Here is a 27,643-nt window from a genome sequence, read left to right as displayed (position 1 = left end):
ATGCTGGGATGTATAGTCCCACAGCACCTGGATTTGCTCACCTCCTCTCCGGTCCCCTGCATGATATCCTGCGGAATTGTGTAGATCTTGTTGTGCATCTCCACCCCACGCCTCATGCCACTACGAACACGCACCAGGAGCACACGGAAATTAGTGCCTCCAAGATCCAGGGCTAAGAAGTCGCCTCTCTCTGGAAGACAGGAGAGTGTCAGCGTTACACTACAGGCTGCTGGCTGCACTGTGCACAGTATATTACTGCAACGGCTCTACATTCTAAACAAGTCAGTGGAATATGAAAACTCCACCTAGTAAGGATCAGAGTTTTCCCACAAAACCATGGCTGGCTAATTCACATAGTGTGCAAACATAATCCAAATGCAGAAAGAACTACCAAGGTAGGGATTGGCGCTGACGTGTGCTGTCAAACTCCCAGCAGCTGAAAGATAGGGCTAGTTAGACCCTGTTAGATGCAAGTACGTAAAAACAGTTAGGTGGTCATTCAGAGTTGTTCGCTAGCTGCATACGTTCGCTGTGCAGCGATGAGGCAAAAAAAGGCACTTCTGCGCATGCGTATGCGGCACAATGCGCACGAGCGTCGTACTATTACAACGAACGATGTTGTTTTTCACAGGGTCTAGCGATGCTTTTCAGTCGCACAGGCAGCCGCAGAGTGATTGACAGGAAGAGGGCGTTTCTGGGTGTCAACTGACCGTTTTCAGGGAGTGATCAGAAAAACGCAGGCGTGCCAGGAAAAACGCAGGCGTGGCTGGGGGAACGCAGGGCGTGTTCGTGACATCATATCAGGAAGTGAATGGTCTGAAGTGATTGCAAGCGCTGAGTAGGTCTGAAGCTACTCTGTAACTGCACAAAGAAATGTTGTAGCCGCTCTGCGATCCCTTCGTTCGCACTTCTGCTAAGCTAAAATACACTCTCAGTGGGCGGCGGCATAGCGTTTCCACGACTGCTAAAAACTGCTAGCGAGCGATCAACTCGGAATGAACCCCATAATCAGGGCTATGAGCTGGGTAAAATAGAATCACAAATTTATTTATATGTGTAACATAAATTATTAAAAAGAATTACTGTTGCAATAGAATTAAAAAAGGGCAAAAATAGCACTGCTAATAAATATATAACATATCATGCTAGGGGGAAAAAAACATAGTGTCTCCAGACACTTTGCGTAATTTCATTATAAGGATCCTGAGTCATTGACCATCTTAGGTCTGGAACATATTAAGAAAACTCAAAGAGGGGGCGATAGATTTATTATACTGTGTAAACAAGAAATTTTCTGGACGTTCCAATTGGATTCATTATACCCAAGTGGTTTAAATGAGGCATTAGAGTTAAATGCGATTTTGTGATTGATTGATTGATTGATTGATTGATTGATTGATTGATTGATTGATTGATTGATATATATATATATACACTGTTGTTTTAGGTGCTTTATCGATATCGATATGAGTACTCCTAGTATTGGTTTTAACCTATGGTATTCATATACTATATCTGTATATAAACTGACATCTGTTTAGGTTTATTTATATATATTTGGAATACAGCTGCATTTAACTGGTGGGTTATTAATTAATGAATATAGAATTATGGTTTATAACAGATGTTCTCAAACTCGGTCCTCGGGGGCACACACAGTGCATGTTTTGCAGGTAACCCAGCAGGTGCACAGGTGTATTAATTACTCACTGACACATTTTAAAAGGTCCACAGGTGGAGCTAATTATTTCACTTGCGATTCTGTGAGGAGACCTGCAAAACATGCACTGTGTGGGCCCCCGAGGACCGAGTTTGAGAACCTCTGGTTTATAATAATGATACAACAATGCTGTGATTTTCTGTTACAAATTAATATCAATAACTCTTTAAAAAAAAAAAAAAAGATTCCTTTGAAATGAACTTCATTTGAATGCTAATGGTTACTTTCTGATACCAAATGGCTCTTAGAGATATGAGGGCTATGGGTCCAAGGTTTTTGATATTCTACCTACTGACCGTTACTAGGCAACCAATCTAACATGAACAGTCACATGACCGCAGATACGGACAAAGAGTCCGAGGTATCAGTTACCTTCTCTGGCGCTTGGTTGCTAGGCAACTAAGGTACCACAAGTGGTCCTGTGACCGCGGGTGAGGTCATGTGACCAAGATCAATTGCTAACGTGGGACTTAGTGGCGACTTATAGATAAGATTCGCCTTCTAGCCATTAGCCTATTATGACCTAGAGGGTGGCCATGTGACCGCAATATTTAAAATCATATAGCTATGGTTCTGAGTGCCGAGCAGAAAACGAGGCTTGGCACTCAGTCGCTAAGCAACCGGTAAACAGGAAGTTCAGGGACTTCCGGCTTTTTGCGACCACATAATCACGATACAAAAAAGATTACTAAAGGTTTAATAAGTTCTAAACTTCGTTTTAAGTATATTTTTATTGGGACTGTCTCTCTGGTGTCTTGCACTTCAGCTGAGCTGGGTAAAATATTGATTTTATAATATATTATGTTAATTGTTCAGTACACACCTGTGGGGCATTTTGATTAGCACTGCTATATAAGGGCACACTGTACACTGCATACACACCTTGACAAAGCTGCTGAAGCAGTGAAACGCGTTGGTGTTAAGCCTGAGATAGTAAACAACGGAGGATTGCCTAGAAGTCCGCTATTTGGAGCCGCTGATACTACATCGTGACACTGGTTGGAATTTATGCCAAAGGACCTTGATTGGTCTATATACCACTGGATGATACGAATACCAGCAGGAATCTAGCCTAAAAAGGGACCTCTAATACTTTCAGGAGTGCTAACCTAATGGAGGACTAACCCACACATGAAGAAATGGTAAAACATGCAATTGCAATTTATTAGCAGTGCTATTTTTGCCCTTTTTTAATTCTGTTGCAACAGTAATTCTTTTTAATAATTTATGTTACACATATAAATAAATTTGTGATTCTATTTTACCCAGCTCATAGCGCTGATTATCTGTTTTTACCTACTATAATCCAGACGCAGTTTAACAAGGTCCAATCACTGGTCACATGGGCTCCATGTGGATGGTATACGTCTACATTCCGTTTCCTGTTTTATAACCTGCACCTGACACTTTTATGAGCATCAGAAGACACAGTCTAACTCCTGAATAATACCATGAATTACTCTACATGGACACATGTCCCACAAACGTAGAGTACGACACAATGTTCTGAGTACCAGCCAATCCCCAAAACTCGGAGGGACCTCTCACCTGTGCCATCAGGTGTGGACCGTACATAAGTAGGGAGCATCTTGACGGTGGACTCATCATGGCTTGCTTTTTTCAGGCCCCTCTCCATCTCGACTCTCAGGATGCTCTTAACCTTCAGGAGCTGCTCGGTGCTAAGGTTCAGAGCTTCAAGTGTCTTCTCCCGTTCATGCCGCTGATCAGCCAGTCGGTATGCTACCGCTGTCACCATGGCTGCGCCCTTACCGCTGCCATCCTCTGAACGGATGAATCGGACGTCACAGTCAGGCACAAGTCTGCGGACAGTCTTCTGAAGGAGCCGGGCAAAACTGATGAAGAAATAACAACAGTGAGAATGCTTACTTGCTCAGGAAGCAACCCTTGCGCCCACTTACGAGAAAGGGTTAATCACAGCCAGAATCCAATCAGTCTGTTAGATGAGTATTGGCTATTTGTGATCATGGAAATTATTTAACGACTGATATTTAACTATTTCATAATCAACAATTTGATGAGTCTTACAAGGAATTTGTATTCATTTGAACTTAAAGAAACACTAAATACAAGAACTGAAATTACTGTAAATGAAAGAGTACACTTGGAATTTGCACACCGTGGGGTAGGGAGGCTAATCTCAGGATCGGCGGGATCCCGGGATTTAGGCCCAAAAACGTCCGGGATTCAATCCTGGGATTGGAAGCTCCAATCCCGGGGATTGAGGGATCATCGTTGAGCGTCCTCAGGATGCTCAGACGCTGGCCGTCTCCCTCCTCCCATCTCCCCCTGCGCAGCGTGACCTGTGACTGTGAGGTCACGCTGCACTGTCAGCAGCCGCAGAGCCGGAAAGTATGGCGGTCTTCACCCCCCGCCTCCTCCCGGCTCACCCTGCACTCACCCGCTGCCTCCTCCCGGCTCTCCTGCACTCACCCGCCGGCTCCCCTGCACTCACCCGCCGCCGCCTCCTCCTCACCCACTACCTGGCTGTGCAGGTTTGTACGTTTTTTTTATGTCTGCAGGGCGGGTGGGGCGGGGCGTGGGGGAAGGCCGGACACAGTCTAAAGCCAATCCCGGGTATCCCAGGAATCCCGGGATTGACCAATTTTCAATCCCGATACCCGGGATTGAAAAAATGGCCCGGGATTGGCCTCCCTACCGTGGGGGTAAATCTGATGACATGAAGCACACTTCAAAGCATTCACCTCTTTGGCTGTCTCGGCCACTGGATTAAAGGGCCAATATCATTACGTACGAAACACAACTAGATTTGTATTTAATATGATTTGCCTTTTAAATTCAGTGGCTGAAGGCTTTGAAAAGTGCTGTATAGTAAATTTACCCCTCTGTCTCTCATCCTACTACACTGGTACCAAAAGTTTTTGGTGCATTAAGCAGTTAATTGTTCCTGCCCTTTCCTCTCCCACCAGATCTATGCTGTCCATGTAGTCCTGCGCAGTTACTGAAAGCTGGACTAAAGCATTCTAAAGAGAATACGCAGGACTCTTATTATTTATTGTGGGGAACTGCCATTGCATTTCCTCCTTTCTCCCTTTTAATTAACTCCTTGGTTTCCCTGTTTGGAGGCCAGCTAAGAACCTCGTCTATGCAGTGAGAGCTAAATGTAAGCTAATGAGGTCTGCAACAGCAATGTGATAAAACGTTCCAGAAGATTGATCCCATCAGAGCCTTTTCAATTGTACTGTAGGCAGCTCCAGAAGCAGCAGGGGTAATGCTGAAGCCAGAGAAATAGCTTTACGTTTTTAGCTCTTTGCAAATACTGGAAATGACTTGTTACTCTATGTGATTCTCGTTTTTAGAGATACTAGTCAATGGCTTACCTTGGGCATTATTCAGAGGTGGACGCCATCTCAATATTTTCGCAAAAGGCAGATTTTTTTTCTACTGCGCATGCGTGTGTATCACACATGGTCATGCGATGTCAGTCGTAGTGGGGATTAGGATACAGAAGAACTGACAGATACAGTGCTTCCAGAAAGTATTCACAGCACTTCAATTTTTTCCACATTTTGTTATGTTACAGCCTTATTCCAAAACAGAATAAATAATTTTTTACCCTCAAAATTCTACACACAATACCCCATAATGACTATGTGAAAACAGTTTTTTTTAGATTTTTGCAGATTTATTAAAAATAAAAAAAACTAAGAAATCACATGTACGTAAGTATTTACAGCCTTTGCCATGAAGCTCAAAATTGCGCTCAGGTGCTTCCTGTTTCCATTGATCATCCGTGAGATGTTCCTACAGCTTAATTGGAGTCCACCTGTGGTAAATTCAGTTGATTGGACATGATTTGGAAAGGCAGACACCTATCTATATAAGGTCCCACACTTGACAGTGCATGTCTAAGCACAAACTAAGCATGAAGTCAAAGGAATTGTCTGTAGACCTCCGAGACAGGATTGTCTCAAGGCACAAATCTAGGGAAGGGTACAGAAAATATCTGCTGCTTTGAAGGTCCCAATGAGCAAAGTGGCCTCCATCATTTGTAAATGGAAGAAGTTCGTAACCACCAGGACTCTTCCTAGAGCTGGCCGGCCGTCTAAACGGAGCAATCGGAGGAGAAGGGCCCTAGTCAGGGAGGTGACCAAGAACCGATGGTCACTCTGTCAGAGCTACAGCATTCCTCTGGTGAGAGGAGAAACTTCCAGAAGGACAACAATTTCTGCAGCAATCCACCAATCAGGCCTTTATGGTAGAGTGCCCAGACGGAAGCCACTCCTTAGTAAAAAGCACGTGACAGCCCACCTGCAGTTTGCCAAAATGCACCTGAAGGACTCTCAGACTATGAGAAACATAATTCTCTGGTCTGATGAGACAAAGATTGAACTCTTTGGCGTGAATGCCAGGCGTCATGTTTAGAGGAAACCAGGCACCGCTCATCACCAGACCAATACCATCCCTACAGTGAAGCATGGTGGTGGCAGCATCATGCTGTGGTTTTTTTTTCAGCGACAGGAACTGGGAGACTAGTCAGGATAGAGGTAAAGATGAATGCAGCAATGCACAGAGACATCCTGGATGAAAACCTTCTCCAGAGCGCTCTTGACCTCAGACTGCGGTGACGGTACATCTTTCAGCAGGACAACGACCCTAAGCACACAGCTAAGATATCAAAGGAGTGGCTTCAGGACAACTCTGTGAATGTCCTTGAGTGGTCCAGCCAGAGCCCAGACTTGAATCCGATTGAACATCTCTGGAGAGATCTGAAAATGGCTGTGCACCGAAGCTTCCCATCCAACCTGATGGAGGTGCTGCAAAGAGGAATGGGTGAACTGCCCAAAGATAGGTGTGCCAAGCTTGTGGCATCATATTCAAACTTGAGGCTGTAATTGCTGCCAAAGGTGGCAATCGCTAAGAGTCCCCTTGCGGACTTGCTGCGCTTGTCACGCTGTGAGCTCAGTGGCTCGCTGCGGTCACCCCAGGATCTATTCCCACTCTATAGGTGTCGTGGATGCCCATGAGTGGGAATAGCCATGTTGCGCCGGGATTCCATCTGGCGGCATTGTTGGCTGTCGAGATTCCGACGTTGGTATCCTGACCGCCGGGATCCCGACAGCTGGCAAATTAAATGTATCCCATAGAAACACCTAAAATCTCATTGTGTGATTTCACGTTTTTTCTGACGAAGTCGTGGGGAAATTTGTCTGATGGAAACCCCCCATTACAAATCCTGCGTTTGCCCCTGTTTGTGTACATATAACTGCATAACCCACAGTTGCATTTAATGTACTTCCTGTCACAACAGTTAGCCAAAGTGCAAATACCCCATTAGGTCCCAGTTACTCCCATCCAGCCACAAATGGAAATGTGAATGCTCGGTTACAGAACATGGCAAATGCTATAAACTAAGAAACTGTATTTGACTCTGAAATGGACCCTGCGACTCTACTCCTCACTTACTGAGGGTGGTTCTTGTAGACGGACCCATCCACTCCCACCGTGGACCTCAACCGTTCTACACCTTTGTTCTCTCGAATACGTCGCAGGACAGCGGCCAGCGTGGCCCCGCACAAGCTGGCGGAACGAGAGGAGACAATCTGGCAGATTCGGTGTGTGGCCACACAATCCTCGTGTGAGGGCTCCAGTCCCAGTTTGCTCAGGATCTGCTGGGCCATTTTGATCCCTTCTTTATCCCTGAAAAGGTAAGAAGGATCAACTGGATTAAAAGTAAAATTGTAATACATCAGCCTATTATTATAACAACATACTGACGCAGAAGCATTGTAGCAGACATAGCATTCAGCCAGAGCCGGACCTAGGCATATGCAAACTAGACAAATGCCTATGGTATCTGGTATGCCTAGGGGTACAAGCTGCTTCTGCTGAGAAAAATGATATGCGGCATGCCTATATTCTGTGTGTGACTGCAGCTGTATCTGCATAATAAATGCTACGTTACAATGTATTCCTGGAAATCACTGTAACATAGCATTTCATATGCAGATACAGCCACAGTTGAACACAGAATATTGGAATGCCTAATATCATTTTAATCAGCAGAAGCTGCTTGTGCTTCCTAGTCACATAGTAATGCAAATCAGATGCATTTTCGTCAAAAAAGGTGCCCGACGTTAGCAGAGCTGACAGCTGACTCACGCCAGGCATCTCCTGCAGCATGGTGTATTGAGGAAAGATGTATGAGGACACATCTGTATCCAAGCAGAGGCAGAAGTCACAGTGTTAGCGGCCATAAGAGTGCTGTGTGCGGGTGGGTTGGCTGTGCAGTAATATTCGGCATATGTGTAAGGGGCATTATGCGTTTCATGTGTATAAATGCATTAATAATGTGTGGCATATGTGTAAGGGACACTATATGTGTCATTATGTGTATAAGGGAATTAATAATGTGTGGCATATGTGTAAGGGGCATTATGCGTGTCATGTGTATACATGCATTAATAATGTGCAGCATACGTGTAAGGGGCACTATGTGTGTCATCATGTGTTTAAGGGCATTAATAATGTGCGGCATATTTGTAAGGGACATTACGTGTGTCATTATGTGTATATACTGTAGGCATTAATAATGTGTGGCATATGTGTAAGGTCTATTATATGCATAAAGGCCTTAATAAAGGTTTGCATAATGTGTAAGGCGCATTATGTTTAGAAGGACATTAATAATGTGTGTCATATTTGTGAGGGGCATTGTGTGGTATTATGTGTATAAAGGCATTACTAATGTGTGGCATTATGTGTGTAAGGTGCTCTACTGTGTGACGTAACGTATAGAAAAGACACTACTGTGTGGTCTAATGTGAATAAAGAGCAATATGGTGTGGTGTAATGTGAATAGGGAGCAATTCAGTGTGATGTAATGTCAATAAGGAACACTACTGTGAGGAGTAACATCTATAAGGTAAAGTGGTACTACTGTGTGATGTAATGTGAATAAGGGACACAGGGCCAGATGTATTAAGCCTAGAGAAGGGATAAAGTAGTGATAAGAGCAAGGTGATAACACACCAGCCAATCATTACAGATTTGAAAAATGACAGCTGACTGGCTAGTGCGTTAACACCTTATATTTATCACTGCTTTATTACTTCTTTATCCCTTCTCCAGGCTTAATACATCTGCCCCACTATCGCATAATAAAATGTGAATAAAGTTGCACTACTGTGTGGTGTAATTAGAATTGGGGTTACTATTGTGTGGCCATGCCCCTTGCCAGCAAGAACACGCCCCTTTTTGGGCTGTGCGCCAAATGTGCGCATTGTTACTATTTAAAATATAGGGGGTAAGAGCACCAAAATGAGGACTGCTATGGGTGAGGGGTGATGGTGCTGGGAAAGGGGTGCAGGGTCAGAGGCGGAACTAGCGGTGGTGCTGGGAGTACCAGCCAAAATCTTGCCTAGGGCATCATATTGGTTAGGTCTGGCTCTGCATTCAGCCCATGCACTGTGCGTTTAGGGCATGTGTTACTGTGCATGACATTACAGGAAGATAACTATATTGGGAAGGGAAGTACATTCTCAAAAAGAGAAGCAGCTATATGGTAATAGCTACTTCTGCTTCCTATCTATATATGGCAATAACCCCCCCCCCCCCCCCCTTCCCCCCACCATACAGTGTTTCATGCTAGACAGTACAGCAGACTTAAGAGGCCTCCAACAGTTCACGTATGCTGCAGCTATTGCTATGTATAACCCTGTCTGTATTATTAGTAATATTCAGGAGAACGGCAGGGTGTTACATATTCCATTGGGTAGCTGCAACACACCATCATGTGAACGAGCATCGCCTCACAAACCCTAACACACCACACACTTTCCTATCTGTGATTATTTGGATAATTAATGGCCCCGTCATCTATATATAGATTTTATATGCTGGACAATGCTGGAGCTATATCAAAATCATGGACGTCAGCAGGACAGCCACCTATACTGTAATATAACACTTAGGGGCCCATTTAGCAACTATTTTTAGCTAATTAAAACTCAATGCGTATGATAAATGGTGCTTCAGTCAATCAGCTCCTACCTGTCATGTGTTTGAAAAATGACAGTTGTGAGATGATTGGCTCATTTTTCATACAGAACATGTTTTAAACCTCATTGATAAATGGTCTCCTCAATTTCACTAATTTTCCAATTGTTATTCATGATCTTACTTTTCAATCTCGGAGACATAGCGTGTCTCAAAGTGTCCAGTGGTTAAGAGGTCCGCTGTAATTCTTCCTTCAAATAGCAGATCCTCCTTTGCCATTTTAACTAGGATCAGCCTGACCAGCTCACCCATGTACATCCCGCTGATCATCTTTTCAAACCTGAAGAGAAATAATTAAACATTCATCACTGCTAAATATCTATTCTGTTTGACGTATCACTACAACCTCTACATACTGTATAGTAAATGCTAACGCTGGGACTGATTATTATGACAGCACATTATGCAACCACCAGGTGGCAGTGTTACAACTTCAAAACATACTGATATACAATCTTCTATATAGTTATAATGCAATCACAGCATCAGCCATAGACATATACAGTCATACAAGTTGTTACCGTCACAATACTGGGAAACAAAACGTAATAATTATGTGGTTTGTTTTGACCATTGTCTCTGTTTTGTAAAATAATATATAGCTGCAAAAATATTCCCTACAGAAAATAGTTCTCTGCATGGTAAAAACATACAGATCTTAATTAGAAAAACAGAACTCTATGGGAGCTAAGGGGGTTATCCTGGTTTGTAAGCAAACCAAAAAAGCACACTAAAGGAAAAAACCATGTGCAGGGCAGGTGGGGCAGATGTAACATGTCCAAATCTAACTCTCTCTCTGCACATGTTACATCTGGCCCACCTGCAGTGCACATGGTTTTGCCAAAAAGTGTACTTTTTTGGTTTGCTAACAAACCTGAATAATGGGCAAAGTTTTTATTCCATTACCTAATGCCAGTGAAAATACAGAATGGTACTACAGAGCTTCATGCAGTATAACGTGTGTCACATAAAAAAGAACATGTAATACTCATCTTCACTGTATGTATTGCTTACTTTTGATTTTATGATTTTGAACTTTTCATTTATATATATATATATATATATATATATATAGAGAGAGAGAGAGAGAGAGAGAGATTTATTATCTAATGAACATTCTAGTCTTTGTCCTCAAAGAAGAAATATTGATAAGTTATGCAATATTTAAAATTGCAGGAAGACTAGGGGCAGCACAGGTCAGGGGAGAGTAGAGAAATCGTTTTAGATTTTATTTATTTAGCTATAGCGACTATTTTGATTCCTGGTTTTTATCAGCCACATTCTCTCACAATAAAAACAATGGAGAAGGAGGCTTTGGACAGGGGTGTCGGGTGTATTCATTACACATACCAATGGCTGCATCCCCTCTATATATGCTCTTGCATGTACAGTTGTCTCCAGGGACGGATTGGGGACAAAAAGCGGCCCTGGAAAAATTTGTACTAGTGGCCCCACATGGGCAGCATCAGAGGTGTAAGGTCTAGCCATGGTCCATGGCAGCAGCACCCTCCCCCCAAGACTTTCCAGATAGTGGGGATGTCCAGCATCAAGGTAAGTTAAAAGGAAATAAAATTAAATATTATGAGCACATTATATGATACACCTTCAGAATTTATGAAACTATATAATTCTTTAGAAAGATATATTTTCTGGCTTATTACACCAACCGTATCCCAATCACTATTCACTCAATCTTATATGTCAGCCAAGCAGGCAGACAGAGCATACACTAGATCATCTGCAATCACAGGCTAAGTGACAAAGATATTTTCATGTATGCAAATTATTTTGCATCTTATTCATTATGTCTATACATAGGACCACATGTCTTCAAACAAAACAGGCCCAGCGGGTGCGTCGGCCCACCAGGGATCTTCCCTGTAAGACCTATGGCAATCCGCCTCTGGTTGTATCCTCTCTCATCATTGCTGCAGTCACGTTAACCTGCCCTTCTAGTCACACCTAGTAGTAAGCGCGTTTACTAGCACCAGGCGTCTTTTTGTGCATTTATTGACGAAAATGCATCTTATTCACAATGCTATGCAAATAAGACGCACAAGCAGACCCTGCTAATTAAAATGATATGCAGCATGCCTATATTCTGTGTGCGACTGAGGCTGGCATCTCACGGTGCATGGCGTATTGAGGCTAGCTGTATGAGGACACATCTATAGCACCTTCTCCATTACAACAAATGACAAGAACGATTTGGACAGCCACGCTGAGATACTTACAATTGTTTTCCTGGATTTAAGGATCCCATGTCAATTTCACGGTCAAACTCGGTTCTAATGTCATCCAATGCTCCATCGTCTCCAAATGCTCCCCACTCCATGTTTACACACATGCGCCCCTCGTCACCCTCTACCAGGTCAATATGACGCATGTCTTCCATGTAACACGCATTGGTACCGGTGCCTACAAAGAACAGTGGGGGGGTATCAGTGAGGTCACTCAATGGGAGAATATGATTGACTAAACCTTCTATCATGTACAGTTATGGAAAAACTTGTTGATGCCCTTCCACAAGAAAAGATGAAACATATAATTTTCTCTGATATAACTTGAAAGCGACAAAGGTATTTGGTATCCATCATTGCTTTGTCCATATATAATAGAAATCAGACTTTGCATTTGATTTCAGTCAACAGAACATTATAAATAATAAAACAAATGAAGATGGCATGGACAAAAATGATGGAACCCAACTGTTAACCTGTATTAGCTGCTCAACAAAATATTAGGTTATCAGTGCAATCACGTGATTCCTGTAACTCTGAATGGTACCTACTCTACTTGAGCACACTGCTCCAGTTGTCTCAGGTTTTGGTGGGTGCTTTCTCCAGACAGCATGTTTTACATCTCTCTATATATGTCCGCTAGGATTCAGATCAGGGCCTATAGAGGGCCACTTTAGAACAGTCGAATTTCTGTTCTTGGGGGCTTTGAGCTGTGTGTTTTGGGTCATTATGCTGTTGGATGACCCCTGACCTGTAACTGAGGCAGAGTTTTCTGACACTGAGCAGTATGTTTCGCTCCAGAATAAGTTGATAGTTTTGAGATTTCATTGTGTCCTACACAGATTCAAGGCACCCAATGCCAGACACAGCAAAGAAGACCAAAAACATAACCGAGCCTCCTCCATGTTTCCTAGTAGGTATGGAGTTCTTTTTTGAAAGCTTAGTTTTTTTGCCTGTAAACATAGAGCCGATGTGACTTGCCAAAAAGCTCCGGCTTTACTCATCTGTCCAAATATTCTTATATAGTGGCAGATGCTCAATTAGCTTAGTGATATCACTCAGGTGCTTGCAAGGGAGGGGTATTTCTAAGCAAGAAAAAAACACATTTTGTTTCCCCCAGCACCCTGAATGATACCAGTAACCAGATTTAAATCCCACACAATATTAGAATTCAGAGATCTCAGGACATATATTTGCGCAAATGTATGAATAAGCCCCAAGCCACGTCAAGGCCTCTCTGTATATTGGGGGTCCCTAGCGCTATATCTAGGTGCAGGGTGCGGTACCCCAAAAATCAGCATAAGCCAGAAAGCCTAGGGCAGCATACCAGAGAAAAAACTATAGTGTTAATAAAATAAGAATTTACTTACCGATAATTCTATTTCTCGTAGTCCGTAGTGGATGCTGGGGACTCCGTCAGGACCATGGGGTTTAGCGGCTCCGCAGGAGACAGGGCACAATAATAAAAGCTTTAGGATCAGGTGGTGTGCACTGGCTCCTCCCCCTATGACCCTCCTCCAAGCCTCAGTTAGGATACTGTGCCCGGACGAGCGTGCATAATAAGGAAGGATATTGAATCCCGGGTAAGACTCATACCAGCCACACCAATCACACCGTACAACCTGTGATCTGAACCCAGTTAACAGTATGATAACAACGAAGGAGCCTCTGAAAAGATGGCTCACAACAAGAATAACCCGATTTTTGTAACAATAACTATGTACAAGTATTGCAGACAATCCGCACTTGGGATGGGCGCCCAGCATCCACTACGGACTACGAGAAATAGAATTATCGGTAAGTAAATTCTTATTTTCTCTAACGTCCTAAGTGGATGCTGGGGACTCCGTCAGGACCATGGGGATTATACCAAAGCTCCCAAACGGGCGGGAGAGTGCGGATGACTCTGCAGCACCGAATGAGAGAACTCCAGGTCCTCCTCAGTCAGGGTGTGCCCCTGACCAAGTAGCAGCTCGGCAAAGTTGTAAAGCCGAGACCCCTCGGGCAGCCGCCCAAGATGAGCCCACTTCCTTGTGGAATGGGCTTTTACTGATTTTGGCTGTGGCAATCCTGCCACAGAATGTGCAAGCTGAATTGTACTACAAATCCAGCGAGCAATCGTCTGCTTAGAAGCAGGAACACCCATCTTGTAGGGTGCATACAGGCTAAACAGCGAGTCAGATTTTCTGACTCCAGTCGTCCTGGAAACATATATTTTCAGGGCCCTGACAACGTCAAGTAACTTGGAGTCCTCCAAGTCCCTAGTAGCCACAGGTACCACAATAGGTTGGTTCATGTGAAAAACAGAAAACACCTTAAGGAGAAATTGAGGACGAGTCCTCAATTCTGCCCTGTCAGAATGAAAAATTAATGAATGAAAAATTTATATGATAAAGCCGCCCATTCTGACACACGCCTGGCTGAAGCCAGGGCTAATAGAATCTTCACCTTCCATGTGAAATATTTTAATTCCACAGTGGTGAGTGGATCACCAATGTGACTTTAGGAAACTCAAAACAACATTGAGATCCCAAGGTGCCACTGGGGGCACAAAAGGAGGCTGTATATGCAGTACCCCTTTTACAAACGTCTGAACTTCAGGCACTGAAGCCAGTTCTTTCTGGAAGAAATTTGACAGGGTCGAAATTTGAACCTTAATGGACCCTAATTTTAGGCCCATAGACAGTCCTGTTTTCAGGAAATGTAGGAAACGACCCAGTTGGAATTCCTCTGTAGGGACCTTCTTGGCCTCACACCACGCAACATATTTTCGCCAAATGCGGTGAAAATGTTTTGCGGTTACATCCTTCCTGGCTTCGACCAGGGTAGGGATGACTTCATCTGGAATGCCCTTTCAGGATCCGGCGTTCAACTGCCATGCCGTCAAACGCAGCCGCAGTAAGTCTTGGAACAGACAAGGCCCCTGCTGGAGCAGGTCCTTTCTTAAAGGTAGAGGCCACGGTTCTTCCGTGAGCATCTCTTGAAGTTCCGGGTACCAAGTCCTTCTTGACCCATCCGGAACCACGAGTATCGTTCTTACTCATCTCCTTCTTATGATTCTCAGTACTTTTGGTATGAGATGCATAGGAGGGAACACATACCCTGACTGGTACACCCACAGTGTTACCAGAGCGTCCACCGCTATTGCCTGAGGGTCCCTTGACCTGGCGCAATATTTGTCTAGTTTTTTGTTCAGGCGGGACGCCATCATGTCCACCTTTGGTTTTTCCCAACGGTTTACAATCATGTGGAAGACTTCCCGCTGAAGTCCCCACTCTCCCGGGTGGAGGTTATGCCTGCTGAGGAAGTTTGCTTCCCAGTTTTCCACTCCCGGAATTAACACTGCTGAGAGTGTTATCACATGATTTTTCGCCCAGCAAAGAATCCTTGCAGTTTCTGCCATTTCCCTCTTGCTTCATGTGCCGCCCTGTCTGTTTACGTGGGCGACTGCCGTGATGTTGTCCCACTGGATCAATACCGGCTGACCTTGAAGCAGAGGTCTTGCTAAGCTTAGAGCCTTGTAAATTGCCCTTAGCTCCAGTATATTTATGTGGAGAGAAGTCTCCAGACTTGATCACACTCCCTGGAAATTTTTTCCTTGTGTGACTGCTCCCCAGCCACTCAGGCTGGCATCCGTGGTCACCAGGACCCAGTCCTGAATGTCGAATCTGCGGCCCTTTCATAGATGAGCACTCTGCAGCCACCGCAGAAGAAAACACCCTTGTCCTTGGAGACAGGGTTGTCCGCTGATGCATCTGAAGATGCGATCCGGACCATTTTCCCAGCAGATTCCACTGAAAGGTTCTTGCGTGAAATCTACCGAATGGGATCGCTTTGTAAGAAACCACCATTTTTCACAGGACCCTTGTGCAATGATGCACTGATACTTTTCCTGGTTTTAGGAGGTTCCTGACTAGCTCGGATAACTCCCTGGTCTTCTTCTCCGGGAGAAAACATCCTTTTCTGGACTGTGTCCAGAATCATTCCTAGGAACATTAGACGTGTCGTCGGAAAAAGCTGCGATTTTGGAATATTTAGAATCCACTCGTGCTGTCGTAGAACTACTTGAGATAGTGCTACTCCGACCGCCAACTGTTCTCTGGACCTTGCCCTTATCAGGAAAGCGTCCATATTTCTTTTAGGAAGAATCATCATTTCGGCCATTACCATGGTAAAGACCCGGGGTGCCGTGGACAATCCAAACGGCAGCGTCTGAACTGATAGTGACAGTTCTGTACCACGAACCTGAGATACCCTTGGTGAGAAGGGCAAAATTTGGACATGTAGGTAAGCGTCCCTGATATCCAGTGACACCATATCGTCCTGGTTCGCTATCACTGCTCTGAGTGACTCCATCTTGATTTGAACCCTTGTATGTAATTGTTCAAATCTTTTAGATCTCACCGAGCCGTTTGGCTTCAGTACCACAATATAGTGTGGAATAATACCCCTTCCCTTGTTGTAGGAGGGGTACTTTAATTATCACCTGCTGGGAATACAGCCTGTGAATTTTTTTCCAATACTGCCTCCCTGTCGGAGGGAGACGTTGGTAAAGCAGACTTCAGGAACTTGTGAGGGGAAGACGTCTCGAATTTCCAATGTACACCTGGGATACTACGTGTAGGATCCAGGAGTCCACTTGCGAGTGAGCCCACTGCGTGCTGAAACTCTTGAGATGACCCCCCACCGCACCTGAGTCCGCTTGTATGGCCCCAGCGTCATGCTGCGGACTTGGCAGAAGCTGTGGAGGACTTCTGTTCCTGGGAATGGGCTGCCTGCTGCAGTCTTCTTCCCTTTCCTTTAACCCTGGGCAGATATGACTGTCCTTTTGCCCGCCTGCCTTTATGGGTACGAAAGGACTGAGACTGAAAAGACTGTGTCCTTTTTTGCTGAGATGTGACTTGGGGTAACAAAAGTGGATTTTTCAGCTGTTGCCATGGCCACCAGGTCCGATGGACCGCCCCTTTATACGGCAATACTTCCATGTGCCGTCTGGAATCTGCATCACCTGACCACTGTCGTGTCTATAAACATCGTCTGGCAGATATGGACATCACATCTACTCTTGATGCCAGAATGCAAATATCCCTCTGCGCATCTCGCATATATAGAAATGCATCCTTAAAATGCTCTATAGTCAATAAAATATTGTTCCTGTCAAGGGTATCAATATTTTCAGTCAGGAAATCCGACCAAGCCCCCCCAGCGCTGCACATCCAGGCTGAGGCGATTGCTGGTCGTAGTACAACACCAGTATGTGTGTATATACTTTTTAGGATATTTTTCAGCTTCCTATCAGCTGGCTCTTTGAGGGCGGCCGTATCTGGAGACGGTAACGCCACTTGTTTTTATAAGCGTGTGAGCGCCTTATCCACCCTAAGGTGTGTTTCCCAACTCGCCCTCACTGCTGGCGGGAAAGGGTATACCTCCAATAATTTTCTATCGGAGGAAACCCACGTATCATCACACACTTTAATTTATCTGATTCAGGAAAAACTACAAGTAGATTATTCCCACCCTACATAATACCCTTATTTGTGGTACTTGTAGTATCAGAAATATGTAACACCTCCTTCATTGCCCTTAACATGTAACGTGTGGCCCTAAAGGAAAATACGTTTGTTTCTTCACCGTCGACACTGAAGTCAGTGTCCGTGTCTGTGTCTGTGTCGACCAACTGAGGTAAATGGGCGTTTTTACAAGCCCCTGACGGTGTCTGAGACGCCTGGACAGGTACTAATTTGTTTGCCGGCCGTCTCATGTCGTCAACCGACCTTGCATCGTGTTGACATTATCACGTAATTCCTAAATAAGCCATCCATTCCGGTGTCGACTCCCTAGAGAGTGACATCACCAATACAGGCAATTTGCTCCGCCTCCTCACCAACATCGTCCTCCTACATGTCGACACACACGTACCGACACACAGCACACACACAGGGAATGCTCTGATAGAGGACAGGACCCCACTAGCCCTTTGGGGAGACAGAGGGAGAGTTTGCCAGCACACACCAAAAACGCTATAATTATACAGGGACAACCCCTTATACAAGTGTTTTCCCTTATAGCATTTTCACATATGTAATCATATCGCCAAATCAGTGCCCCCCCTCTCTGTTTTAACCCTGTTTCTGTAGTGCAGTGCAGGGGAGAGCCTGGGAGCCTTCCTCACAGCAGAGCTGAGCAGGAAAATGGCGCCGTGTGCTGAGGAGAATAGGCCCCGCCCCCTAAAACGGCGGGCTCTTCTCCCGGAGTTTGTGAGATCTGGCAGGGGTTAAATACATCCATATAGCCTCAAGGGCTATATGTGATGTATTTTAGCCATAAAAAAGGTATAATACATTGCTGCCCAGGGCGCCCCCCCCAGCGCCCTGCACCCTCAGTGACCGCTGGTATGAAGTGTGCTGACAACAATGGCGCACAGCTGCAGTGCTGTGCGCTACCTTATGAAGACTGAAAGTCTTCTGCCGCCTGTTTCTGGACCTCTGGACCTCTTCAACTTCGGCATCTGCAAGGGGGGTCGGCGGCACGGCTCCGGGACGAACCCCAGGGTGAGACCTGTGTTCCGACTCCCTCTGGAGCTAATGGTGTCCAGTAGCCTAAGAAGCAAATCCATCCTGCACGCAGGTGAGTTTACTTCTCTCCCCTAAGTCCCTCGTAGCAGTGAGCCTGTTTGCCAGCAGGACTCACTGAAAATAAAAAACCTAACTTAAACTTTTATTCTAAGCAGCTCAGGAGAGCCACCTAGATTGCACCCTTCTCGGCCGGGCACAAAGATCTAACTGAGGCTTGGAGGAGGGTCATAGGGGGAGGAGCCAGTGCACACCACCTGATCCTAAAGCTTTTATTATTGTGCCCTGTCTCCTGCGGAGCCGCTAAACCCCATGGTCCTGACGGAGTCCCCAGCATCCACTTAGGACGTTAGAGAAATTAGTGTTAGGAAGCCGAAGCTTCTTTAAGTTGCTTTAAGACAGTTTTATAGTATTTGCCTTTAACATACTAGTCTATAATATTCTTTCTGATCGCCTCAGACAACTCTCTCTTGTGCTTTCTCTGGTACATGTTGAATGCGGTACACACGATGATACCAAGCAGCAGAGTGATTACTTTTCACCATTTAAATATCCTAAATGACTGATTAGAAAAATGAAAACATGTGATGCTATTTCAAAACATCAATTAGCTTGGAATTTCACTATTATTAAAGTTTCATCTTTTTAAAGGGACACCAACAAATCTCTCCAGGCCATTTTAGAATATCTTTGGAGAATAAGCAATAATGTATTTTTTTCATATGTTTCTTTATTCTATGACATACAAACGGCATGCAGGTATACATGAGACAATCATTTTAAAATTCATCACTTTTCAGGAGCAATAAAGCATTGTTTCAATGTGCTGTACCCACAAATTTGTCAATGTCAGTGAGCGCAAAAAAAAAATTGTTGAGAAGGATGGGGGTGGAGGGTGTGGGGGGGAGCAGATAGAGTACCAATCAATGGTTGCCACCTTACCAATAATAAGGCCAATCTCACAGTTGTGGTCGTCAAATCCACAGGTCATCATTGTTCCTACAGTGTCGTTTACCACTGCAACTATATCAATATCAAAATCCTATATCAAGAGAGAGGACGGCATAAGCTACAGTACATAGATAATGTTACATAACAGTACATACCTATGATGCAATACTATAGTGCAATACATTTCAAAAATAGTTTAATGCAGTATAATGAAGATACGTAATATAATAATAATAATAATAATAATAATAATAATTTATATAGCACTTTTTTTCTAATAGGACTCAAAGGGGCAGGTGTCTTAACCTGGAGAAGGGATAAAATAAGAATTTACTCACCGGTAATTCTATTTCTCTAAGTCCATAGTGGATGCTGGGTACTCCGTAAGGACCATGGGGAATAGACGGGCTCCGCAGGAGACTGGGCACTTTTAAAAGAAAGATTAGGTCTATATCTGGTGTGCACTGGCTCCTCCCTCTATGCCCCTCCTCCAGACCTCAGTTAGGGAAACTGTGCCCGGAAGAGCTGACATTACTAGGAAAGGATTTGGAATCCAGGGTAAGACTCATACCAGCCACGCCAATCACACCGTACAACTTGTGATAACTATACCCAGTTAACAGTATGAACAATCGTTGTGCCTCATTCAACAGATGGCTCAGAACAATAACCCTATAGTTAAGCAATAACTATATACAAGTATTGCAGAAGTCCGCACTTGGGACGGGCTCCCAGCATCCACTACGGACTACGAGAAATAGAATTACCGGTGAGTAAATTCTTATTTTCTCTGACGTCCTAGTGGATGCTGGGTACTCCGTAAGGACCATGGGGATTATACCAAAGCTCCCAAACGGGCGGGAGAGTGCGGATGACTCTGCAGCACCGAATGAGCAAACTCAAGGTCCTCCTCAGCCAGGGTATCAAACTTGTAGAATTTTGCAAACGTGTTTGACCCCGACCAGGTAGCAGCTCGGCCAAGTTGTAAAGCCGAGACCCCTCGGGCAGCCGCCCAAGAAGAGCCCACCTTCCTCGTGGAATGGGCTTTGACTGATTTATGATGCGGCAGTCCAGCCGCAGAATGTGCAAGTTGAATCGTGCTACAGATCCAGCGAGCAGTAGTCTGCTTTTAGAAGCAGGAGCACCCAGCTTGTTGGGTGCATGCAGGATAAACAGCGAGTCAGTTTTTCTGACTCTAGCCGTCCTGGAAACATAGATTTTCAGGGCCCGGACTACGTCCAGCAACTTGGAATCCTCCAACTCCCGAGTAGCCGCAGGCACCACAATAGGTTGGTTCAAATGAAACGCTGATACCACTTTAGGGAGAAATTGGGTACGAGTCCTCAATTCTGCCCTGTCCATATGGAAGATCAGATAAGGGCTTTTACATGACAAAGCCGCCAATTCTGACACACGCCTAGCCGAAGCCAAGGCCAAAAGCATCACCACTTTCCACGTGAGATACTTCAACTCCACGGTCTGAAGTGGCTCAAAACAATGTGATTTTAGGAAATCCAACACTACGTTGAGATCCCAAGGTGCCACTGGAGGCACAAAAAAGGGGCTGAATATGCAGCACTCCCTTAACAACGTCTGAACTTCAGGCAGCGTCTTTCCTAGCCTTTAACAGCGTAGGAATCACTTCATCTGGAACGCCCTTTTCCGTTAGGATCCGGCGTTCAACCGCCAAGCCTTCAAACGCAGCCGCGGTAAGTCTTGGAACAGACAGGGCCCCTGCAGTAACAGGTCCTGTCTGAGAGACAGAGGCCATGGGTCCTCCGAGATCATTTCTTGTAGTTCTGGGTACCAAGTTCTTCTTGGCCAAACCGGAACTACGAGTATAGTTCTTACTCCTTTCTTACTTACTATCCTCCGTACCTTGGGTATGAGAGGAAGAGGAGGGAACACATAAACCGACTGGTACACCCACGGTGTCACTAGTGCGTCCACAGCTATCGCCTGAGGGTCTCTTGACCTGGCGCATACTTTTTTAGCTTTTTGTTGAGGCGGGACGCCATCATGTCCACCTGTGGCCGTTCCCAACGGTCTACAATCTGCGTGAAGACTTCTGGATGAAGTCCCCACTCTCCCGGGTGGAGGTCGTGCCTGCTGAGGAAGTCTGCTTCCTAGTTTTCCACACCCGGAATGAACACTGCTGACAGTGTTAGCACGTGATTCTCCGCCCATCGGAGAATCCTTGTGGCTTCTGCCAACGCCATCCTGCTTCTTGTGCTGCCTTGTCGGTTTACATGGGCGACAGCCGTGATGTTGTCTGACTGAATCAGCACCGGCTGGTTTTGAAGCAGGGGTTCTGCTTGACTTAGGGCATTGTAAATGGCCCTTAGGTCCAGAATATTTATGTGTAGGGAAGTCTCCTGACTCGACCATTGTCCTTAGAAGTTTCTTCCCTGAGTGACTGCTCCCCAACCTCGGAGGCTTGCATCCGTGGTCACCAGGACCCAGTCCTGAATGCCGAATCTGCGGCCCTCGAGAAGATGAGCACTCTGCAGCCACCACAGCAGAGACACCCTGGCCCTCGGAGACAGGGTGATCAGCCGATGCATCTGAAGATGCGATCCTCACTTGACTAACAGATCCCACTGAAAATTCCTTGCATGGAACCTGCCGAAGGGAATTACTTTGTAAGAAGCTACCATCTTTCCCAGGACTCGCGTGCAATGATGCACCGACACCTGTTTTGGTTTCAGGAGGTCTCTGACCAGAGATGACAACTCCTTGGCCTTCTCCTCCGGGAGAAACACCTTCTTCTGTTCTGTGTCCAGAAACATGCCCAATATCAGCAGACGCGTCGTAGGAACCAGCTGCGACTTTGGAATATTCAGAATCCAGCCGTGCTGTTGTAGCACTTCCTGAGATAGTGCTACACCGATCAACAACTGCTCCTTGGACCTCGCCTTTATAAGGAGATCATCCAAGTACGGGATAATTATAACTCCCTTCTTTCGAAGTAGTATCATCATTTCGGCCATTACCTTGGTACACACCCTCGGTGCCGTGGACAGACCCAACGGCAACGTCTGGAATTGGTAATGGCAGTTCTGTACCACAACCTTGAGGTACTCCTGGTGAGGTGGGTAAATGGGGACATGTAGGTAAGCATCCATGATGTCCAGTGACACCATAAAATCCCCCTCTTCCAGGCTTGCAATAACTGCCATGAGCGATTCTATTTTGAACTTGAACTTCCTTATATAAGTGTTCAAGGATTTTAAGTTTAGAAAGGGTCTCACCGAACCGTCTGGTTTCGGTATCACAAACATTGTGGAATAGTAACCTCGTCCCTGTTGAAGGAGAGGAACTTTGATTATCACCTGCTGGAGGTACAGCTTGTGAATTGCCGCCAGTACTACCTCCCTTTCCTTGGGAGTAGCAGGCAAGGCTGATTTGAGGTAACGGCGAGGGGGAGACGTCTCGAACTCCAGCTTGTATCCCTGAGATACCTGTAGAACCCAGAGAACCACCTGTGAGCGAACCCACTGGTCGCTGAAGTTCCGGAGACGGGCCACCACCGCACCTGGCTCCACCTGTGGAGCCCCAGCGTCATGCGGTGGACTTAGTGGAAGCAGGGGAGGATATTTGTTCCTGGGAACTGGCTGTCTGGTGCAGCTTTTTCCCTCTACCCCTGCCTCTGGGCAGAAAGGACGCGCCTCTGACCCGCTTGCCTTTCTGAGGCCGAAAGGACTGTACTTGATAATACGGTGCTTTCTTAGGCTGTGATGGAACCTGAGGTAAAAAAGTCGATTTCCCAGCTGTTGCTGTGGACACGAGGTCCGAGAGACCGTCCCCAAACAATTCCGCACCCTTATAAGGCAAAACTTCCATGTGCCTTTTAGAATCAGCATCACCTGTCCACTGCCGAGTCCATAATACTCTCCTGGCAGAAATGGACATTGCATTAATTCTAGATGCCAGCCGGCAAATGTCCCTCTGTGCATCTCTCACTACGTCTTTAATATGCTCTATAGTTAGCAAAATAGTATCCCTGTCAAGGGAATCAATGTTATCTGACAGGGAATCAGACCATGCTGCTGCAGCACTACACATCCATGCTGAAGCAATAGCAGGTCTCAGTATAGTACCTGAGTGTGTATACACAGACTTCAGGATAGCCTCCTGCTTTCTATCTGCAGGCTCCTTTAAGGCGGCCGTATCCTGAGACGGCAGTGCCACCTTTTTTGATAAGCGTGTGAGCGCCTTGTCCACCCTAGGGGATGTCTCCCAGCGTAACCTATCCGTTGGCGGGAAAGGGTACGCCATTAGTAACCGCTTAGAAATCACTAGTTTCTTATCTGGGGAACACCACGCTTCTTCACACAATTCATTTAACTCATCAGAAGGGGGAAAAGTCACTGGCTGCTTTTTCTCCCCAAACATAATACCCTTTTTTGTGGTAACCGGGTTAATGTCAGAAATGTGCAACACATTTTTCATTGCCGTAATCATACATCGGATGGCCCTTGTGGATTGTACATTTGTCTCATCCTCGTCGACACTGGAGTCAGACTCTGTGTCGACATCTGTGTCTGCCATCTGAGGTAGCGGGCGTTTTTGAGCCCCTGATGGCCTCTGAGACGTTTGGGCAGGTGCGGACTGAGATGCCGGCTGTCCCAAAGCTGTTACGTCATCGAACCTTTTATGCAAGGAGTTGACACTGTCGGTTAATACCTTCCACATATCCATCCACTCTGGTGTCGGCCCGGCAGGGGGGCGACATCACACTTATCGGCTCCTGCTCCGCCTCCACGTAAGCGTCCTCATCAAACATGTCGACACAGCCGTACCGACACACCGCACACACACACAGGGAATGCTCTGACTGAGGACAGGACCCCACAAAGTCCTTTGGGGAGACAGAGAGAGAGTATGCCAGCACACACCACAGCGCTATATAACCAGGGATTTACACTAAAGTGAGTGATTTTTCCCTATAGCAGCTTATTATACACAGTTTGCGCCTAAATTTAGTGCCCCCCCTCTCTTTTTTACCCTTGAAGCCTGGAAACTGCAGGGGAGAGCCTGGGGAGCTGCCTTCCAGCGGAGCTGTGAAGAGAAAATGGCGCCTGTGTGCTGAGGAAGATAGCCCCGCCCCTTTCTCGGCGGACTTCTCCCGCTTTTTTATATGCTTTATGGCGGGGGATTATGCACATATACAGTATATTAGCTGTATTATGTGCTATTTAGCCATGTAAGGTACTCTAATTGCTGCCCAGGGCGCCCCCCCCCAGCGCCCTGCACCCATCAGTGACCGGAGTGTGTGGTGTGCAGAGGGAGCAATGGCGCACAGCTGCAGTGCTGTGCGCTACCTTAATGAAGACCGGAGTCTTCAGCCGCCGATTTTCAACTTCTCTTCGGTTCTTCTGGCTCTGCAAGGGGGACGGCGGCGCGGCTCCGGGACCGGACGACCGAGGACTGGGCCTGTGTTCGATCCCTCTGGAGCTAATGGTGTCCAGTAGCCTAAGAAGCCCAAGCTAGCTGCAAGCAGGTAGGTTCGCTTCTCTCCCCTCAGTCCCACGTAGCAGTGAGTCTGTTGCCAGCAGATCTCACTGAAAATAAAAAACCTAACAAATACTTTCTTTCTAGGAAGCTCAGGAGAGCCCCTAGAGTGCATCCAGCTCTGGCCAGGCACAGATTCTAACTGAGGTCTGGAGGAGGGGCATGGAGGGAGGAGCCAGTGCACACCAGATATAGTACCTAATCTTTCTTTTAAGAGTGCCCAGTCTCCTGCGGAGCCCGTCTATTCCCCATGGTCCTTACGGAGTACCCAGCATCCACTAGGACGTCAGAGAAAGAAGTGATAAAGCAGTGATAAGTGCAGGGTGATAACGCACCAGCCAATCATTATGGATTTGAAAAAAATGGTGCTGGTGCGTTATCACCTTGCACTTATCACTGCTTTATCACTTCTTTATCCCTTCTCCAGACTTAATACATCTGCCCCAAAGTGCTTTACATTTGCCTTTACAGGACAAAATACAAAACAAGCTTAACAGTAGATATTAATGAAATGCTTGAGTAAATGAAGAATTATTGAGTGAGGGCTACTCAAACTGTGATAAATGAAGTAACAATAAGATTTGTTTTACTGAGTTTAGAACATTGAACAATATGTTACTGTATATTAGCCTTACAAAGCAATGAAATGGAAGAATAATGTTAGAGGTACATATGGGCGGTTCGGTGCTCAAGCACTGTGTAGTAAAAAAAAAAATGATAGAAAACCTGCTGTGTGTTTGTGCCGCTGGTCTGTCGCTTCATGTAACAGACAGCCTTTGGCCTATATTGGTGAACAATATTATGAGCTGTGAGGTGGTAAAAATTTGCTGGAAATTACTAGAAATTAATGTTATTGAGGTTTATAATACTGTAGGAACAAAACAGGCCCAAATTACATGCTTTTAGCAAAACAAGGGTGGTTTTGGTAAAACCAAAACCAAAAATAAGAATTTACTTACCGATAATTCTATTTCTCATAGTCTGTAGTGGATGCTGGGGACTCCGAAAGGACCATGGGGAATAGCAGCTCCGCAGGAGACTGGGCACAAAAGTAAAAGCTTTAAGACTACCTGGTGTGCACCGGCTCCTCCCCCTATGACCCTCCTCCAAGCCTCAGTTAGGATACTGTGCCCGGACGAGCGTACACAATAAGGAAGGATTTTGAATCCCGGGTAAGACTCATACCAGCCACACCAATCACACCGTACAACTTGTGATCTGAACCCAGTTAACAGCATGATAACAGAGGAGCCTCTGAAAAGATGGCTCACAACAATAATAACCCGATTTTTTTGTAACAATAACTATGTACAAGTATTGCAGACAATCCGCACTTGGGATGGGCGCCCAGCATCCACTACGGACTATGAGAAATAGAATTATCGGTAAGTAAATTCTTATTTTCTCTGACGTCCTAGTGGATGCTGGGGACTCCGAAAGGACCATGGGGATTATACCAAAGCTCCCAAACGGGCGGGAGAGTGCGGATGACTCTGCAGCACCGAATGAGAGAACTCCAGGTCCTCCTCAGCCAGGGTATCAAATTTGTAGAATTTAGCAAACGTGTTTGCCCCTGACCAAGTAGCTGCTCGGCAAAGTTGTAAAGCCGAGACCCCTCGGGCAACCGCCCAAGATGAGCCCACTTTCCGTGTGGAATGGGCTTTTACAGATTTTGGCTGTGGCAGGCCTGCCACAGAATGTGCAAGCTGAATTGTACTACAAATCCAACGAGCAATAGTCTGCTTAGAAGCAGGAGCACCCAGCTTGTTGGGTGCATACAGGATAAACAGCGAGTCAGATTTTCTGACTCCAGCCGTCCTGGAAACATATATTTTCAGGGCCCTGACTACGTCCAGCAACTTGGAATCCTCCAAGTCCCTAGTAGCCGCAGGCACCACAATAGGCTGGTTTAAGTGAAATGCTGAAACCACATTAGGGAGAAATTGAGGGCGAGTCCTCAATTCTGCCCTGTCCGTATGAAAAATTAGGTAAGGGCTTTGATAGGATAAAGCCGCTAATTCAGAGACACGCCTGGCTGAGGCCAGGGCTAACAGCATTACCACTTTCCATGTGAGATATTTTAAGTCCACAGTGGTGAGTGGTTCAAACCAATGTGATTTTAGGAACCCCAAAACTACATTGAGATCCCAAGGTGCCACTGGAGGCACAAAAGGAGGCTGTATATGCAGTACTCCCTTGACAAACGTCTGAACTTCAGGAACTGAAGCTAGTTCCTTTTGGAAGAATATTGACAGGGCCGAAATTTGAACCTTAATGGACCCTAATTTTAGGCCCATAGACAGTCCTGTTTGCAGGAAATGCAGGAAACGACCCAGTTGAAATTCCTCTGTAGGGGCCTTCCTGGCCTCACACCACGCAACATATTTACGCCAAATACGGTGATAATGTTGCACAGTTACATCCTTCCTGGCTTTGATCAGGGTAGGGATGACTTCATCCGGAATGCCTTTTTCCTTCAGGATCCGGCGTTCAACCGCCATGCCGTCAAACGCAGCCGCGGTAAGTCTTGGAACAGACATGGTCCCTGCTGGAGCAGGTCCTTTCTTAGAGGTAGAGGCCACGGGTCTTCCGTGAGCATCTCTTGAAGT

The 27,643-nt window shown here is 45.7% G+C and overlaps 1 protein-coding gene across 1 annotated transcript in view; it reads right to left on the bottom strand.

Annotated features, from left to right (window-relative positions):
- The window catches only part of LOC134936833 (hexokinase-2), a 91,938-nt gene that overhangs the window by 11,387 nt on the left and 52,908 nt on the right, over window positions 1-27,643 (bottom strand). Inside the window, exons 6-11 of the mRNA XM_063932107.1 lie at window positions 19,512-19,611; window positions 11,992-12,175; window positions 9,882-10,037; window positions 7,166-7,399; window positions 3,269-3,573; window positions 42-190 (exon numbers count right to left, since the gene is read on the bottom strand). Coding sequence (XP_063788177.1) covers window positions 42-190; window positions 3,269-3,573; window positions 7,166-7,399; window positions 9,882-10,037; window positions 11,992-12,175; window positions 19,512-19,611 — 1,128 coding nt within the window. The remainder of the gene's footprint in view (window positions 1-41; window positions 191-3,268; window positions 3,574-7,165; window positions 7,400-9,881; window positions 10,038-11,991; window positions 12,176-19,511; window positions 19,612-27,643) is intronic.

Source organism: Pseudophryne corroboree, chromosome 6 (assembly GCF_028390025.1).
Source record: "Pseudophryne corroboree isolate aPseCor3 chromosome 6, aPseCor3.hap2, whole genome shotgun sequence".
NCBI lineage: Eukaryota > Metazoa > Chordata > Amphibia > Anura > Myobatrachidae > Pseudophryne > Pseudophryne corroboree.
This window is presented reverse-complemented; position numbering and strand designations above follow the sequence as displayed.